This window comes from Tubulanus polymorphus, chromosome 2, assembly GCF_964204645.1.
Source record: "Tubulanus polymorphus chromosome 2, tnTubPoly1.2, whole genome shotgun sequence".
Lineage (NCBI taxonomy): Eukaryota > Metazoa > Nemertea > Palaeonemertea > Tubulaniformes > Tubulanidae > Tubulanus > Tubulanus polymorphus.
Window position 1 is genome coordinate 22,290,857 of NC_134026.1, and position 20,634 is coordinate 22,311,490.

A 20,634-nucleotide genomic window follows, 5' to 3' on the forward strand; every position below is an offset into this window, starting at 1 on the left:
GAAAAAACAATATCATTGAGCCTTTTACTTGGATATTACACCATTCTATCAGCATCACACCATACAACAAGAAATCCAACCTGAATGTTTATCCATCAATGTATATAAGTGCTATTGTAACGTTTTTAGGGCGTCAAAAAATTATATTTTCAGCTTATTTTGGTTGCAGGATGATGGTGACGATTTGTTCACGGTTAATGCCTTTTTTGTTTCTCAATTAGCTTCATCAAAGATAAGCACAATGACCACATTGATTATCACAAAACATTGACAAAGACGGTCGGTCCGCTTTGAAATAAGAGATTGTCACAGGCGACTAGAATAAGCCAAGATACATGAAATATAAATGAAACCATTGAATATGTCTGAACGGGCAACGTCTCAGGGGGAGCTAAACTATGGGCTAGATTCATAGAAACTTATGTAATATGAATGAAATCAAGCTGCATTGGGTTGATCCGTGTGTAAAACTGACTGGCAGCCGTCAAATATAAAATGAGATGACAGGTAAAAAACAAAACTCCGAGACCTGCGGCACTTTTTAGTTTACGCAGAGGAGGGTTCAAAATTTGCCTTTCATTTGAAGCAGTTTCTGAGAAAATTAATCAACATAGGCATCAACTGAAACGGCATTCACGCCATCAGATGAAGCAAGGCAGAAACACGCTCCTATGCCAAATCAGTGTCAAGTTTCCATAGCCTAAAAATCTGGATGTCCGATCTGGATGTTAGACAAGGCTTGATTTAAGGTCAGTTTTGGTTCCATAGCCAATCTAATCAAGACTGTCCAACTGTCCTGGCGGTTTGTAAGATTGGTTACATTAATGAGCTTTCCACGTATATTTAACTGAATTATGATCTTTGGACAATAAATCAGGGTTTTACGCGACACTTTGAGGATTCTTCGCTGCTAAATTGGGAAAAGATACGACAGCAAGTGATATGTGTGCGCTTCAACGCGAACGAACGGCAGAATAAATCTAATAGCACTCCCACACACCAACCTGTCACCGCCATCCAGCACTATTTACCGGGTCCACAATGGATTATCTGTCATCACGGTTTCACCGAGATTATCACCGATGAGCGAGAGAATTGTTTCCAACTGGAGAATTAAAACCGTGGCTGCGTACATGATTTTTCCCAAATCCGGAAAGTTGAGTTAATCTATATGCGCAGAAATGTGACTTCAAGTGTCTCTTGCGCTCACAGGGGACCGAATTATTCACTAAGTGCACTTGAATATAAGAAATATAACGATGAATACATCAAGAACGAGATGTATTTTCTCAACGGGTAATGTGTACATATCTTCAGAGAAGACTTGCAACTATTGTTGTTACAATATTTAATTTAGTAGTAGACTAGCGCTGGCTGCAATCCCCAGTGGTTCGCATTACAGCATACACCACATTGGCAGAATTATCACATTACAAAATCTGTAGTATAATTCAGACTCTTTCCAATGCGGGTGCCACGGAAATTTCGTATTTCGATTTTGAATTATAAGCTGCGTTCACACTAGGATTTCAGTACGGTACTAAGCGTTCATACTAGGAAATTATTCGAGGCCTATTCGCGGCTTATTCAGTTCCGCACTGAAATACGCGGCTTATTAAGCGCCGAAAACCCGGTCTCAGTACGGCATTGAGCTGGCTGCGTATTTTCTGTAGTGTGAACGCAGATTGGGCGCTTAGCTAGCCGCGTATTCACATCCTTGTACATGTAGTACAAAACACTTAGCACTAATTACACTCCCCTCTATTGGCACACCGGGTGACTACTATACTGGGCTTACTAAGTGCCGAATCGCGACTCGTAGTGTGAACGTAAATGGCTGTATAAGCGCCGTATTTTGGTGAATTCGGCACCAGCGAAGTACAGTACTTCGTAAGCGCCGAATCTAGTGTGAACGCAGCTATACTCAGTAGACCCAGAGACAAAATTTTCCCACGAAATTATAATCATCTCGTCGCGTCTTAATCTAAACAAATTCCTTGAATGAATTTATCGATTTAAAGATTCATCATTCACTCGGATCTTGCCGATATTCAATGAAAGACCGAATGGAACCCTTCAAATGCAATAAACTACACGCCTGCAATGGGCGAGCATGATTCAGAAATCTACACGATCAAGTGGAAAGGAATTTATGGCCGTCCCATGGCCCCTGGAAGATTTGATGGAGGTGATTTGCTTCATTGAGGTGGTTTATAGGTGATCGTCGAAGAATCTGGTATCACACACAGTTCAAGCGTGTGCAAGATGATGACTGGAACATCAATCATAGATTTGGAGGAGAGAAAATACTGGAATCCATGGCAACAGTTCCGCTAAGACTTTTTTTTTGAAGAGCAAAAATCCGTCACCGATAATCCCTGTCAAAAAGGTGAGCGGATCAGGCGATGAAAGATTTCCGGCTGCAGCGATGCAAGACGATTCCACAAAAATAAGGATGAATTTGAACGTTTTGCTATCGGATTCAGACTTGTTCAGCTGTTACTCATAAAACACGACAATAAGCAAATAACATATAAGCAGATGGTTTACATATGTTTCATCATTTAAAAAGCTGAAAGTCTGGTTGCAGCATGAGTGAATAAGTGAATACTAGGCTACCACAAGATTTCTCAGTACAGTGGTAGCGGCATAAAATCTGAAGTAGAAAATATTGGTCTAGATCTATAGAAGATGAAATTGGATTCATGAAATCTTTGACATACCTATCTCAGTCCCAGATAGAGTTAATCGCTGTCTATCCATATTCATTTATAACCGTGTTGAGTTAAACTAAATTCTCATATTATTCCATCAATAATCGTGAGAAAGATTTTCAACCATATACGCTGCATACACATTCGATAAATCCGACTGTGAAAAAAGTTGCATGGCTCGAAATTCAGCAATTTTTCCACCAGTGAAGTGGCGACAATGCGAAGAAACCCCGCATAGGTGACTAAATATTGGTCGTCGATGCTAATGAAATAACGACCCTAGCGCTGAGCCGATGAGGTGTTTCCTGTCTGGCATTTAGTCAGCCTAACTGATTGCATCCTGGGCTTCCATGGATTTGCATCACCTGAGCTGCCGTGAATATTCAACGCTTTTACCCCCGTTGACACAAGAATTACTTCGCAACCTGTTGCCACAGCGTGAAGAGGATAAGAGACCGCGTTCCACGAATGAATATTGTTAATTCGTATGCATTACGAGTGCAGACACAGCCGATTTGCAGCGATAGTGACAACCGCTACCGCCACCCTAGTCATCGCCGATCTTCTGATCACATCAGCTCACAGCTCTTGCTTGCATCACTGCAAAGCTCGGTGACATCACAATGAGCCATATTTTATGGCAGTACCCAGGCACTCGTTCTCTGCTATACTCTATCTTCTTCCAGTTGAGATGTGAATGCTGTGTGTGTGTGTCTGTGTGTGAGGTGGGGGCAGTGCTGATGACATTACAGAAGCATGCCATGTGCTATGCTGAGGAACGGAAGGCGATATCGACGCAAAAGCATTATGAAAAAAGATGCAAAGATACCGATACTTGCTATGCATAACTGGGGAAGTTTTAATCTTTTCTAAACGTTGTGGTACATCATGTTTAAGGAGATCATTCATTTAACAATTGATAAATCATGTTTGTCATATCGTTGAAACGTGTATTGTGATTAAGGAACTATACTATAAAGACTGTGATTAAAGGCCTTGTGGCAAAATGATTAATTAAGCCAGTTGTCTACTATCAACCCGGGTCCATTGGTGGTGGCAGAGTTTATTGCCAATATAGTTTTTTTTCTGGTCTGATAGACTACATTGGGGACATGAACCAGAGTAGCACTCAGTGTTTTGAGGGATAAAACAGCAAGACGACATGATCTGTGACGAAAGGGTCATGAGTTTATAGCAGTTGACAGTAACACAATGGCTGTTAGTCAGTTCCAGTGTAAGTTTTAATCTCAATTTCAACAATGAACTAATTTTGAACTTAGATGGCTAAAATCATGGAACTGAGATTCACAAACATTAAACAGCCCAATTTTTAACCCACCATTGCATACTGCTCATTTTAGACCATGTCATGCAAACTTCGCCAACTTTTCTTTTTAGACAAAGTTTATGCAACGTGCTTTCATAAGCGGGGTGGTTTGATATGTGCATTATTCTGGTGATGTGAATTGATCATGCTGTTTGTCCTACCAGCACCAGAGCCTTTACACATGCTACTGGATTGACTCTGATTGAACGTTACCATGGAAACTCAAAAGAAATGCATTTTCAGCCATATTTCGGTTGGCAAACTCCTTTCTGTCTCCCTGCTCAAACATAGTCACTTTTTTCTGATTCCGTGAAAAGGCAACGAAAGCATGAAGCACCGCAGTGTTGTCTTAATTTGATTAGATTAATGCTAAGGTCTATAGCCCCGTCGTGAAAAATCTAACATTATTCATCATATGCCATCCAATCTCACCGCAAAGGGTAAGTGGTGAAAAAGCCAATACTCATAATTTGTCGGGATGAAGTTCTTAGCAAACGAACAGATTCATATCCACCATCAATCAATGAATGCATTAGATTTTGTGCGCTCGCTCCCTCGACAAACCAGACATGTTTGCCGACTACATGCATGCAAAAATATAGCCGACGGTCATCATCAGGACTGACAATTATTCTCAGTTATACACTAATTTGCGGGAATCTTGAAATAATGAACACAAAGATTTCTTTCGGTTAAAGGGATTCCTACAGTGTCGTTTGAAAGGCTATCAGCTCCTTCTGGTACATGGAGCTCACAGAAATTGTGCGCTCATGGTGTAGTTTGGGTACAAACACCACTTTGTTTGGGCCAAAGTTGTTACAGCGCATGGGCTCTGTGACTGCACTCTCACTGATGTAAACTCTGCATTCATATTTTCATTGCATTCATATTTTCATTTCATTGCTGTCTTTAAGTTACACTTAAAAAAGAAACGTTTATAGTTTCTCTGGCTAAAGACTCATGAAGTTTTGGGCCTAGTTTCTTCTGAGAAGATCATTCACTGATCCGCTGCCATATCTGACCATTCTTCTAGTAGCAACGCAGATTCTGGGATAGTAAATTTTTTTGCAAATTATCAATAACATTCTATCACAAGCAGCGTAAACATCTGGCTGATTTACGCAAGACTTTTGATAACATCTCCATGCGCATCATCTTTAAAGCTTCGTAAGAAGATTTGTGTGGATGTCACCAATAGATGTTACGAGCATTCGCTGCATTCAGTCGATTCAAAATCGATAATATGAAAACTAATCAGGAAAGTTCGCGACAAAAAAAAAAGAGATTATAACTCTTCAACGCACAGAGCGCATTATGACTGTAGTCAAAAAATTTCAAAAGCTAGTAAAAAGATAATTTCATCAGATATTTAAAACTTGGTTGGCTTATCCACTAAAAGATCTAGTGTATACGTATATGTATATTTAGATGTATAAATACATGTATATGTATATGTATTGATCCATAGCTGATCCGAAGGAAACTGTGGATGACACTTTTTAGGTTGAAGAATGAAATTTACCTTCAGGACAAATACCGCAGTATCGTGAGATTTCACCCAGGTATAAAGGTATGAGGAAGAAAAGCAATATTCCTCTCATAGTTTGTTGGATGATAACTGCCTGTATAATCTTGAGACAATCATAATGATTTCCCAGTAACTAGAAACTACAGGATATTCCGATGATAGATAGACACCTCATCAAAAATAATAGTCAGCAGGTAACAAGAAAACAAATGATTATCTTCATACATTGATTAACTTGTTAGTCCCACGGTGGTTATCATGTCCACGTATAGCTCATCACACTCCCCACTGGTGAATGATAATATCTCAATCAACTGGTTTTTCCATGCATAATAATCTGGCCTATGAAAAACTTAAGTCTACCAATGCTACTCATAGATAAACATGAAAGAGAACAACTGCAGTGTAAGTTTTTACTCCACGTTGCCGTGAATACCAGTTTCGGCTGCCGTTATTCGAGACTGATAGTCCATTACGACGATGTTATCGAGACGCGTGGACTTTGCAAATAACGTCGGGTGCCGGGTCGATTTATTTCATCATCACGAGCCCGAAATAATTACGCGGCCTGAATCCGAAGAAGAAACAGTAGACGGATTAGGGCTATTAGGCGTTACGACCTGTTTTGATTAACCGGACGACACTGTGCTCCGATGATTAACCGGTACTTATTACGGTCGTAATCATATTCGCCGGCGGTGCACACGAGGCCAGACGTCGACATAATTAAGAATATATGTGTTTATTTCGTTCTCGTGGTGACGGAGGTAGATTATGATGTGGGGCAGTGCGATTTGTTCTGTACATATTCGCGTCACATAAACCATTAATGTTTGAAGAATCGCGAAGCTACGGATAACAAGATATAATCATAGCCAAGGATTTCTACTGGTAAAATGGTAATGCTGCCTAATAGCTACAAATACAAGCATAATATAAGTGATATATATATATATATATATATATATATATATATATATATATATATATATATATATATATATATATATATATATATATATATATATATATATATATGTGATATTCATGTATCACTTTTATAGAAGCATGCAGGTCTGCAGGTTTTATAGAAGTATCCAGGGTCTGATTCAGATTTCAGGGAAAGGTGCACCCACAAAATAGGGAATATCATATATGATTAAAAGGGCGTCAGATCAATGGAAAACAATACCTTATTTATGGAAGTACAGAGAACATGCTCATGAATTTGAACTTTTTAAGTATCGGGTGATTTTTTATGGTTAATATTATTCATTTTCCCCGTAAAACTTCAGGGCAACGTGACATTCATGGATCCACCCCGGATGGACCCGGATTACCATTAGTCAAGCAATTATGAATGAGCTGATCTTAACTCTAGTCAAAATTAAAACTGGCTTTGGAAGTTAAAATTTTACCTACAGGACTCAGTTCGACAGGTGGGAGATTTTGATGACGTAAAGTTTAATTACGGTTAGTTAAAATGAACTACCAATTCTACAATAAACTTACTTCGAGTATAACCAAATTCATCTTCTTCTTCTGTTTCAGATTCAGATTCATCCGGTTGACTTGATCCCGTTGTGGCATTCGAATCCTGTAATACAAAACAATGCAATACGTATTGAATTATCTAGGGTTCATAGATATTACATCTTCGGTGTCTAATGTTTCATGTCATTTGAGCGATTACCATGCATGTGCCAAGGAGAGTTTTGAGTGTACAAACAAACCTTCTTCCTTGGTAATGCTTAAGTAAAATATCCTGAAAAAGGACCAGCATTTGAAAAACCTCAGCACATGCTTGGTAACGCTTGTTTATACCCAGTCATCTTGATGAATAACGAGTAGTCAGTACATTTATCCACCAGGTCTAGTCATCGAAATTCACGTGCAAGATAGAATTGGATCAAAGTGGTTTTTCATTGACTGGCTACACGTGAAAGAACATGCATACATAATAATATAATCTCTCTGAGATTCACGCAGAATATCAGATAATCAAGAATCTGGTTTGACATTAAACTCATAGGTGTCACCATCGGCTTGTAGCAATCGCGATGATTTCTATTCATACTGGTATGCCACAGAGATCTGTATATAAGTTATAAATTCTAATTCTGGGGGTACATTCTGTATGTTAGTAACACCTACTAGTGGTGACTATTTGGTCGGAGATATATAACTCCTTCCTTTTGGAGAGGTAAGGGTGTGTACTGTACAGAACTACAAAAAGTGATTTCATTTTTTTCAGTTGGAATATGGTACATTCAAACAAGTGATGGTGAGGACTACTCCATGCGGTCTAGGATATTACTTGTGCATACAGCGGGCACTACGAGCCCGGGGGCTCTCTACCCTCTCTCACCTGCTGCGTAATTTTACAATGATTTGCGAGAGGTTTCGCTTTGCAAAGTTTTTTCTTTACAATTGTCGTCGTAAGATCATCGCTCTCTTCGTCAGAGCTCACATACGACACTTCATCTGGTGGCTGCTAATAGAGTAAATGATGGAAAATTCGCTGTACTGTAAACGTAAATGTTTAGCGCGGTTCAGAGTAAACAGTAGCGAGTCTTCCATGAGCAACAAGTGTGCTGCTAAAATTGAAATTGAAAAGTAATGCTTCTTTTGATACATTTGTAACATTGGGGTATTTCTAAAATTAGCCTTTGAGAATATTTCACATAATAGTTAGTATAATAACTAATAACCATATCAAACTCGTTTTAAGAGCTTTATGAAACTGGAATTTTGAGTCAAGACATTTTTCAACTGTTAATAAACCAAATACAAAATGAATTCTTGCACATGTTTCGGAAAAGTGCTTGTTGTTTTCAGTGAAATGAATCTACTTTTTACTCTACTCCGATTGAAAATAGAAAAAAATTCTTATCGTTCAAACGATAATCATTTTAAGACTTACGCATGGCCGGTCCAGTAAACTCTGCACGAGAAAGCTCACTGGATTTGACGCATTCCTGATGATTTCAACTGCTTCGTCGTGAGTCGAGTCTCGTACGTTGTGGGAATCAACCTAGAAAAAACATGTGATTATACAGTTCATACAGTCGTCGGCCTTCATCAATATTTCATGGCAGCAGTTTTCCTGTAAATTATGGCGAAGTCTGCCGGGAAATACGATAGAACCAACCTCTAGAATTCTATCACCGGTTTTCAAGGTGCCATTTCGCCCGGCTGGGCTGTTTTGTATTACTTGCTTGATAAATATACCACTGATTGCCGTTTCTTTGGAATTACATAAATCTACCTTACCACCTAGAAACAGAACGAGTTAACATTCAATCATATTTCTACTAAGCATAGACCTGTTAACGGTTGTTTTAGAGCCAGGTCCAATTCTTGATAAGAATGAGAAATTTAGGTTAGATCACAGAAAATGAAGATTCACCGAACATATGTCCAAATTGACTGACAATGACTCTCAATGATAGTTGGTGGTTTTATAGAAGCCAAGCCATGTTAACCTCGGGAGACCACGCGAAAAGTCGAATTAAGATTATTCAACTCACCTACTATACTAATTCCTAAACTCTGACCTGCTTCACGTTCTAACTCTATCAGTCGTGGAGGCCCCCAACTTTCGGCGCGGATAGCCGCCGCTGGTTTATCCAATGAGAGTGATCTTTCGCGAGGCACGTGTTTTACGTTTTGCATTGTTGGGGTAGTTATTTTATATTTCTCTTCGACACCCTGAATGTTATTTGCATACATTACTGTACTTTCCGTTTTATGCAAGTCGTCAGTTTCATTTTGAGCAATAACAGTTATTGGTAAATCGTTCACTATATTTGCTTGATTATTATTTTCATTGATATCCGGGTCCGTACTGGACTCCTTAGTTCGGCTATCCTCTCCGACCTCTTCCTCCTCTGTACTGTTATTTAACGTTAAAAATACGCTAGTTTTCTGTTGAATCTGCGGTGAAGTTAGGCCGTGCTCTTCATCTGAAGATTCTGTACCGGAGTGCTTCACGAATTGACTTGGATGGATGAGCTTGGAACTGAAAAACGAAATGATAGTATTCTCATTTTTAAGTCAAACTTTCAACTTGCAGAGACTTTGAAATAGTCTTAAATTTTGTATTACTATGGATAGTCCTATTTTTCCACTGAACCAGACATGGGCTGGCTAATGCAGAGACTACCATCACCAGATAATCTACTCCAGAGCACCATTTATTCGACTATTGGTTAAATGAGTTAACAGACGGTTTAAGTCAAATCTGTTCCATAAACTGGGTCCATACACCATACATATGAGACTAAGCGAACTCAAACCAGAAATGATAAATTTTCTTGTTTCACGTGATAAAGAATCTCGAAATGTGTAATCATTGAAAACTTGTTAGAGTCAGGTTGAAACAAAAGCTGCGATCACACGGAAACGATTTGGCCTGCGCTAAATTGGCATGGATCAGGCCCGAGTCAAATTTAGACCATGCCTAATTGAAGAGTAAAGTGAATTATTTTGGAAACCAGTTGCAATTCGCACGCAATAATTTGACCCGTGCTAGAATTTGGCTCTGGGCCTGGTCCAATGTTTCCGGTGGGGCGAAAAGGGCCCACTTGGCACTCGTATGAAATTTGGCATAATGGGCCAAAAATCTTATGTGATCGCAGTTAAAAAATAGTATTAATTGAATGTATATTTGCAGTTCTTTGCCTTTGCGACTAACAGAACCTCTTCTGGAATACGTGTCTTCCCTTGACATGCTTAGATCTAATTAAACCGAGCGATAAATCTTTATCGATGCACTAAAGGACCGGTGAATTTCCCAGTTCTGTCATTAAAAGTGATGTATCATACATATACATAGCTAATGCTTCATATCACCTGTAAATATTATCACAAGAGTGGTTGCATAAACATACCGAATAAAACAGCCGTCAACGAGCACAAATATAATTCATATTTCAGTTGAAATCCTAATGACTTTTAGATAATACCGATATGAAACCAAATGTTACATATGCATTCATATCTCATACATTTTTCATATTTCGATGTGCTTCCTTATTATCCTATGCAGGAATTTGTGTAGTGTGATCCTTAGATCTATGTTATCTGCTTTGACAATCCCCGCAACAACTGTGCTACCTGGCAAGCAAGGATCCACCAGGGTTCGGTAGAAGTTGTTCAGTTTAGTTCAATAACGATTTAGAACTTTTCGAACCGATATCGATTTGCGATAATTGAAATACTCCGTGATTGATTTTAGTGTCCCAAATCTAGTACATCTCAACGAGTACATTGGAAACGCCATGTTCATATTATCGACAAAGCGTACACATTATTGAGATATCTCCGATAATTTCCAAACACTGTGTATGGATTAATCAATTCAGGATCAACTGTATCTCCATCAGCAGATATTATAATTCTTTGAACTGGAGATGACCGTTCTCGGCACCAGAGAAAATCTCTGAGCGCAAAGTTTGAAAAATTTGATTTTGCATATGAGAGCAAATTCAAAGTTGACAATTTCAAACTATATCTTTTTTTAGTGAAAATGGTTCTGAAAAGAGTGATAGGGTTGACTAATTTAACAGTTGTGAGATTAATTTGAGTCACTCAGTCTGCTGTTCAGAGGAATAGACATTGGGACAAACTCGTCCAAAATCGAAACGTTTAATCAATGAATTCATCGGTTGGAAATGAAGCAAATGTTCAGCCTACGAGACTTTAGACTTAGAGATCAACTCAATACAACAATCAATAATGCTCTCCACTCAATTGCATTAAGATGTATGTAGTTTAAGATGAACATTGCAGACAATCACAGTTTATGCAATTATTTCAGTCTATACAGTGTGTCCCAGCGCTGTAATTATCGCAATCAATTTTGTCGATTATCTATCTCAGAACTCATCACAGCTGCTGACACGATCACGCCTCACAATATAGAGGTGAATCTAAGAAGTACCTAATCCTTCGAAGGTTAACAAGCCTATATAACCTGTGCTAATGACTGGATTGTTGATACCTTTCTCTAAAAACGAGTGAATCTTTTGGTCATTGAGAAGCATATTGTCAGTTCAACTGCTTACTATTTTCAACTTTCTTTCAACAATATTTAGGATAAGGTATAATGAAGACGACAGAGTAAACAGCATACTTCACCAAAATGTCTCTCCCTTCGCCTCTACCGCAACACACACTTAAAATTACAGCCCTGTTAATAGGATACAAAATATCTAGAAAGTCAAGATTTGGGATATTTTCTGATTTAACTGAACACTTTCGACTCACCAAAAATCTCTTGCTAACACTTGTAACATCTCCCTATGCGACAGTACAATTGTAGCGGGGATAAAAGCTACCAACTGACCGCTACACAATGATGTCTTAAAATACTCAAGAGTTCTTAAAATACTCGATGACCTATCAATCAAAGAAGCTCATTTTTGTTGCAAGAAATATTCACCATACTAACAGCGATATCGCGATGAAAATTCGATCGTACCAGGAAAGGATTATTTCGATTGCTGACTACATATTTGTGGGTTTATTTGCGGCTGTTGTGGTGTGACAATGCAGGGTGAGCTATACGCGATGTTAGTTCAGCGAAAATAATACGAGAAGAAACCTAATTGGTCGTGTTTTTAGTCCTGACATTTGCAAATGCCACTCCCGCATCGCTTTCATTCATTTCACTACTAGAAACGCACACAGACACGTTCACGTCCTAGTGATCCTATTATTCCACGAAACCCTAAAAACCGAAACGCCGGGGTCTATTTTCACGGTAAAACTACAGATTTCTCAAACGATAAATAACGCTCGGGTTCCGCGAATTAATCAACGAGCCTTTCTTAGCAGCGATACGACTGGAAATGATTTCAACAAATTATCAACGACGTCTCTCTCATCATTCAAGGCTGCGAGCTTGGTTCATAGTCACTTCTTTGAAAATACGAAATAAAACCAAAAAATGCTCAGTTCAGTTCAGATGGCAAGACAGAATTTGATTTTAGAATTACGGTAATTAGGAAAATCATAATTATGACAAAGCTGAAACTAGCGAAATGTTCTCCCTTACTAGGGATAGAATAAGGTGGTAAAATTTTTTGTTCTCTGCAAAATCCTCAATATTTCAAATACACTCAATTTTGATAGGCAACTAACTCAACAAGTCCTTACTTAACCCCTTCAGTGATGATTATTCAATACCCGAAAATGCTGGCGATTTTTGGTTAGTAGCCATAGTTTGACTTTGCGCCTAGCCCATCTTAAAGACGGGTGTTAAAAATTCCACCCCAGTGTGTTGTATAACAGGCACACTGCTATAGTGAGTTTACACCATGGTGCGGAGTATCGTTACTCATATTTCAATAGGGATAAAAACTAATCATAAATAACATGAATACATGGCAATGTGGTATACTAGCAAAGTCCATCACTGATTCATACACCGCACTGCAGTGTAGATGTACTGAGAGGGTTAAATGAATGAATACAGCAGAGCTTCAGTGAGGTTTAAGGCATATTAAGGTATCCAAAATTAATTTCATATTCTGAAAGTATAGACCTAAACTAATAATGGTACAAAACCAACTCAATTATCGAAGTTATTGTATAATCCGATGGGTTGTGAAATTGTAATTGGAGGCTGCTATATTATCACTGGTAGCAACTTAATCTGCTCCTTTGTAGTGATAATCAAAGTAAACAATTTTGGTACAAAAGCCTCGAGGCAGCCGAGAGCATGCAAGAAATGGATTTCAAGACACGTATAGCTGTTGGACAGTGAATTCGTATCACGCCGACAAGCTGTGATAATAATCAAGCAATGAAATGTTACTGCAGGGAACCACAGCAAAACTCATGATACTTGCGCAAGACTTTTAGTGCACCAATAGCTTCCGGACAAAATTTCTCGAATCCTCCTCGGTGATATCAAATTACTTGAATCGATAATCATGCCGAGACATCATGATGAAATCTGACGCCGGTTTTCCTAAAAGGCTGATGAAATATCTATGAGAAAACTTAGTATTGGAATGCTCGCAGTAATCAATTTTCCTGTCTTGGGGGAATATCATTTCAATTGGATCATACATTTGAAATTGACTCAATTCTACACTTAAGCCCTTGAAATATGTTTTCAACCTAAGCCATGTTAAATATCCCACAATAATTCAGCCAAAGATTACCAGTAAACTACCAGTGCGTCTGATGATGGCAATAGGCTTTAGCTGAAACGTTGTTCAAATGTTGCTCCTGGAGCTAGTTGCTCAGTGGATAGTTGACACGGTGGAAATTGAAAATTTTTCTTTTTGCTCCACTCGATTTTATGTGTTCTTCTGAAGAACGTCAAAGAATAAAGATGGCGGATTTCCGCCTCGGATTGCATAGTGCACTTCCGGGGGCGGTGTAGGAAAAATCATTGGCGATCAATAAAAATTCAGAGAAAATTGGCAAAAACAATAGGAAAAACTTCAGTGTTACCATGGTATTTAACCAATGGCCCACTTAAACCAACTTTCATGCAACTGAATCAAAATATCAAAATCCAACAGTTGAAAATGATTCAGGCAGAGCGCAATTAATCAGTCTCCTGATGAATGGCAAAAAGGCCACTTGGATAAAACGAGTCTGCTCATCCTAGTGGAAGACCCAGTATCTCGGTAAGCTATCTACCTGAGAGTATGTGGATCGTAGAAACTAAAGCTAATATACCTAACTTATATAGACATACTTGACAAAGCTAACCACTTGAAGATAATATCTACTGAGCATTCGCTACATTTCAATCAAGAAGCCAGACCAGTCTCATTAATCTGAAACTGAATGATCACAGGGTTTCACTCACTGAATACTGTGGCTGTCAGTCATGATCGACAATCGATTTTGAGAATCCAGACTAGTTTAGCCGCAGAGTGAAACACAATTACGCATACGGAACCAAAGAACGTAACTGCAACTGGCTTGAGTGAAATCATAACCTTCTCAGAGATAGGATTTCGAGCTGAGCTTAATATTCTAATGTAAATTCTGCATAAAAAATTCAAGAAAAGTGTAATTGACGATCACAATACCTTACTGTCACATATGTATTGAAAATGAGAATGGAAAATGTAAATGATCTAAGTGTACTAAATGCACAATAACATATCCCAGCAACAGCCAGTCTTATTTCAAAGCGTACTTACAACCACGTCTGCTATATCTGATGTAAACATACCTTACTGATAACTGATGTCGATATTCCAGCGGTTAAAGCTAATATCAGATAGAGTTAAATTCCTAAATAAGAAAAATCTATATATTTCCACTAGATAGCTTCGGTCGGGGTAAATGTAGGTAAATTAGGCGTCATCTGTGTACAGTAACGACAACGACGACGCAACGGCAATGTATCTCCACTGCTGAGAACGATTTTCAGCGAGTACTGTATGTACACACCAACGCTCCATCAGTGCAGAGTTAAAGTCAATTGTTCACGCGTGGGGCTTTATTGGATTGAATGCGACCTTGCGCAAGTACAAACATGGCATTCGCCATTGACTTCCCTCTCGCGTCTCTATCTCTCGCGTCTCTATCTCTCCCTCGGAACGAATATTACAAATTTCATTCCAACGTTTATTCAATATATAGGAACGAACGCAACTGAAACATATGTCACCATAGCATATGTATGAATCGCCCATTACAATGGCTGATCAGAACCGCCGGCAAAATACCACGATAAGATCAACTAAAATACATTGATTATGGTTTGATCATTCGGTAAAGCTGATTTTAAAAATGAACATAGAAAAGAAATTGGTTTGAACGAGGACCGGTTTCAACGATAAGTGCCAAGAAATCCTGTAAGATACCCTAGAACTCCGAGAATCATTCTTTTAGCAGTACCTTGATACCATAGATGCTGTAGATTATTGTAAATTGATAACAGAAAATCTGCAGCAGATGTAATATACTTTACACAGAGTCCCATTTGAAAATTACAGTCTGTAATCTGTCCATCGTAATCCTTCGGCCTTTGATACAAGCGCTTAACGAGATGCTAGCCTTCCCACGAAATTACAGCAATTTGAAATCGGATACCTACTTAAATAATAGCCGCGATCACTCGGTGATGATTTGGCCCGGATCAGGCACGGGCCAAATTTGGCCCGTGCCCAATTAGAGAGCGCGTTCACACGCAAACCATTCTCTCGATACTAAACAATGCTCAAACAAAGCGAAGTGGATCATTTCCGGTGCCAGTTGCGATTCAAATGCAATCATTTGTCTGGTGCTAAACTTTGGCTCGGGCCTGGTCCGATGTTTTAGGTCCGACGTTTTAGGTTGGGCCAAATTTGGCCCGGGACAAACAGGCTCGGGCCCATTTGGCACCCGTGTGAACAGTTGTTCCGGACCAAATTTGGCCCAGGCCAAAAATGCTCGTGTGATCGCGGCTTATGATTGATAACTTTCCTTCGTGAAAAAACTCAATAATTTTATGGATAAAGTTCCTTTATCAACAATCTCATATGAAATCTAGACATCTTGGCAGGATTATAGAATAGGGCCCCAATAATGAAATTCAAGTAAGAAATTCCTCTCGCCTAATTTACTTCAAATGTATTGAGGCCTCTTCAACAATATCATCAAAAACACAATCTAAATCTAAATCATAAGATAACTGGAAGAGGTCTTTCATCGTTAGAGCTTTTTCGATAAAGCAAATGAAAATTTCATACGCCACTAGCGTAGATCATATTTGACATTTTTTCTGGGCCTAATGACGTGCGTTATACTCTAGAGGTTGCACACACATCGGCCGAGCTTTCAAAATTCATTAGATTTGTGACTGATAAACCTGTAGACCGGTTATCTGCTCGGGGAGTTTGCCTCTCCGTAAGGAATCTGTCACTATAAATCAATTTCCATCACATTTGCCCCGTCGGCTGATTTTATTCATGACTAGCTCGGCGGAATGTGGCTTTTAATTTGCATAAACGCTTTCCACATTTATAAACGACAACTTCTCATACGCGATAAGATTTGTGAGGGAAGAGACGGAAAATGAATTCATCGAAACCTAATGCATAACAGTGTATCGTTTGTGTCACAAACATACATTCACACATGAAACCAGAAACTAGGTATTCAATGACGGACATTCTTGGTCGATGCCAAAAACAAGCTATTCCTACTAGTGATATACATATCGGTGGCATTATGGGCGAAAACCAAAACATGGCTTCCCGACAATGACAAATCGAAGTTTGAAGATATTTTTCCAATACATGTATATATGAATACATGGATGATATACGTATGACATCGATAATCTTACATCTAACTTTAAAGACGAGACAAACATTCAAAATGATGTATAATTAGAGATACTACGTAATAGTGAATTGATAGATACATAGAGATGTTTTAAAAAAGTTTAATATATATGTACAAAGACTATGCACAATAGAGTACGTGGACAAAAGCCATATATATATATTCATACACGTGTGTTTTCAATCTATTGATAAATGTGGGATGATGTACACACACACACACACAAACTTGTACTAGAGTTTTGAGATATCGATGAAAAATTGATATTATGAATTAAAAACAGAGAAGTAGACATTTTGTGACATTATCAGACGTTTGCAACTATACGGCTACCTAAGTGATATGTGAGTTCGTTTGTGGCATAAATGATTGAAGTAATCAGATAATTGAATTAACCATGATGGTGTAAGATTAGTTGGAGATTTGGCGTGAACGACCATCCAAAGATACCATTCCTGGTAACACGTAATCGATGTAGGATATTCAGATAACACCCCAAAAAAATTAAGAAAAATATGTTCTAGGCTACTGGGTTTAGATGAAAGTATACAAAAATACGATTTGAGAGGGAGCTCTTTCAGCGAAGAGAGGGGTAGAAATTTGGCAGACGACGCTATGACAAATATTCGACAGGACAGCAACAGACCCATGTACGTACACCTAATCATACTAATCGAATCATAGTGACGACCAGTCGATTGTCCTTTAAAATCATGACAGGACGTTCAACGTGGCAAGTTAATGGAAGCCATCAAATCTGTCTACGTCGCCAGTGGACAAAAATTCAATTTACGAAGCTAAGTCGGCCATCGACGCCGGTAATGCACGCTATCCGTCGAACAAATAAGCGAATTACAGCTACCAACGTTTTGACGCAGTCGAGAAAATAACAACGCCAATTCTCGAGGATAAATGCATTTGGATTTTTGGAGGGTGCGTCTCAAATATGATTTCGCATAGGTACTAAAAGAACTATGTGCATAATTCAGGTAAATACTATTACGAGATTAAGTATTGATGTCGTCGCCGACTTTTAAAATGGTGGTTGTTGGATAAACTACCGACCGGTCATCGGGGATTTCAAACTAATGCGTTCGATTAGAAGGTGAATATCTTTACAATGCAAGTGCAGATCTTCTAGATGAAGTTCTAGGTTATATACATTAAGAACGGTGGTTTCGATCGAGACAACAATTTACAAATCACGCTTTTATCACGAGCTCTCCGCAATATGTGGTACCGCCTTGTAGTTGTGTGAAGTAACGAAAACATTTAATCCATTGATATTCTTGTAGGTTACGAGATTATCGCGTGCATGCAAACTCATTTCAAAACCCGCTCTCAGGAGATTTCGGCCAATCAACTTAGCCAATTGGTGACGGTTAAGTTTTCTGTATTACCGTACAAACAGTGCCGTTACCCCACGTGCCTGGAGAGTTAAAACGACAGTTGAAGAGCAGTTTTGCACGGCAGCGAATAATGGACTAGAGAGGTCTAAATGACAGATAACGAAGAGAGCTCGTGATAAAGAAGCGGTCTGGGTATTGGGTTGAGTATTGGGCTTTAAGTCATCTTCACCGAATTCCCCGAACGTTACCAGCAAAGTAATAAGGTTCTTCAAATAAATAAACGAAGCAGAAAGAAATTCATCTCAATACCAACCAGCATTCCGCAATGAAATTCATCTCATTTTCCATCTCTAAACCTTCAAGTTCAAGGTTTATTCAAAATGACCGCGAACTGGTTCGCCGAGCAATTCGCATATTCATCAGGGGCTGCAGGTAACAGAGGATATTCCACTAACACCCATAGTTCGATTGGCCATAGAACTAAGATCTAGGCCTTGACTGGATAACTGGCCCCTGGAAGCGTAGGCCTAACAACTTAGTCACCAGCCAGTTCCACAATTCTGATTCAAGGCATGAGATTTGATATGAAATGAACTTATCTAGTCTCAAATTTCTAAATTTCAATAGTGAATACGGAATTGATCTTTAGTGAATAAAACTGACCAACGTGCGTCTAGAGTATTATTATCTTAACATATACTCCAAGGTTACACGTGATATCTCGATTCATTACGTTATGATATCTCAGTTCACGTTTATGTTTATCTCATGGTTTCTTTAGAATTAATTAGCTTTGAGAACTCATTCAAACAATATTAGTATTCGGTGTAGATGCCTCGACAGCAACCATGCACTGAACTGAAGCTGCGAATAGCATCAAAACAAAACCAACTCCTCCATTTCAAACTTCATTTGCGGAATGTCAAGCATTTTATGGGAGTAAATCAGAGGTGAATTTGATTCCATTTCAGGTGTGCAAAAAGGAAAACGTAAAAAAATATGTAATAGAAGAAATGTCACCGCTGGGCACAGACAGACTGAGAATCAGGTGTGCTTACCGGTAGTATTTAGGATAAACCCTGCAAATATCAATGCAGATTCTTTTTCAAAAAAATTCAGACTCATCGAAAAGAAAAGAAATCATGTTCAGAAAACAATCTTTAAGTATTTTTCAGTAACTGCAGATAACGATACAGTTTTGGAGCAAGTTTTGCGCTGATTTTTCCTAAAACAATCTCAAAAAGTATTTTTTTTGTGTTAACTTAATTCCACGATGGTCCTCTATATCTAACACTGATCACATTTGTGTCAGACAATGTACAGTACAAGTGATACAAGTAATAAAACTACGAATCTTTGAAAAGTGGAGGTTTTTCCTTTGGACCATGTGGTATACATCCTCCCCGGTAGGGATTGGTACCTGATGGCATCAAGACTACCATGGTACGAAACCCTGCCACGTTAGCCCATGTGCGCAGCTTAGATGATGTCATTATTTGCCAATCAGATATCCTGTTTTATTTCAGCCCGGTTTTTCCATTTACAGTTTTTCCATAAAATTTGCCTCAGCCATTATACAACTGGCAATCTGATTTGTGCTGCAACTTTTCTTGTGGCAAACCTGCGCACCCGGTCTAGTGTGGCAGGGTTTTGTGCTGTGGCTGAGTCAAGCGATGGCATCAGGTTCGAATCCCTGCCGAAGGAGGATGTATGGTATGCAGTCTGAATCAACATACTAAAAGATTATGATGAATTCCTGATATTTTCTTTTTGAAGTACATGTATTTTCGGCTTTTCATCACCTTACAAAACTCTGACTTTTTTTACAACGTAAATAAATCTCGTCCTCATTTGGTAAAAACTTCTCATGGGGGGATATTATGGGGATCAAATTATTTCCGTGGCTTCAGAGAGAAATGAGTATCTAAACCAACACCCAGCTTCATAGATCCATTTTCATAGATATCTTACAATTTTCCCCAAATCAGATACATAACATCAAGCAATCATGGCCTGCATACGTTGCATTTATCATTCAATTATCCGCGTAGAACTGTTCCACACTGTTTGATTTTACGGTTTGATTTATCTGTTTACTTTTGTTTTTCGCCATCCATTTCGCATCGATTTCCCATCAGTATTTTTTTGCTGTATCAATTCCGAACGCAGCATTCATTGCATAATCTGTATTAGTCTGGTGAGAGTTGAAACAACATATCCCACATTCTCGATTTATGTATCGAAAACCGATTTGTCCAGATTTCTGAATATTTGCCAGAGATGAATAAAATCCCGGGAAATCTTCGCTTCACAACCGTCGGACACCCAATTTGGGTTTCCTAAGGGCATGTTTTTTTTAAAGTTGTTTGATCAGAAAATACATCCTAGTTATCCGGGTAATGAGTTTAG

General features: G+C 38.7%; 1 protein-coding gene across 14 annotated transcripts in view; it reads right to left on the reverse strand.

Annotated features, from left to right (window-relative positions):
- LOC141900900 (multiple PDZ domain protein-like) overlaps positions 1 to 20,634 on the reverse strand; it is a 157,633-nt gene that overhangs the window by 22,037 nt on the left and 114,962 nt on the right. For 12 of the 14 annotated variants that reach the window (XR_012618788.1, XR_012618789.1, XM_074787966.1 and 9 more), the window contains 6 exons: positions 19,284 to 19,304; positions 9,100 to 9,590; positions 8,721 to 8,845; positions 8,493 to 8,603; positions 7,938 to 8,063; positions 7,082 to 7,166 (listed from right to left, as the gene is read on the reverse strand). Coding sequence is in view for 12 of the 14 variants with exons in the window: in XM_074787966.1 (XP_074644067.1) it covers positions 7,082 to 7,166; positions 7,938 to 8,063; positions 8,493 to 8,603; positions 8,721 to 8,845; positions 9,100 to 9,590; positions 19,284 to 19,304 (959 nt within the window). In the remaining 2 variants the exon portion in view is untranslated. The remainder of the gene's footprint in view (positions 1 to 7,081; positions 7,167 to 7,937; positions 8,064 to 8,492; positions 8,604 to 8,720; positions 8,846 to 9,099; positions 9,591 to 19,283; positions 19,305 to 20,634) is intronic. The other 2 variants (XM_074787963.1, XM_074787967.1) reach the window with 2 other exon arrangements.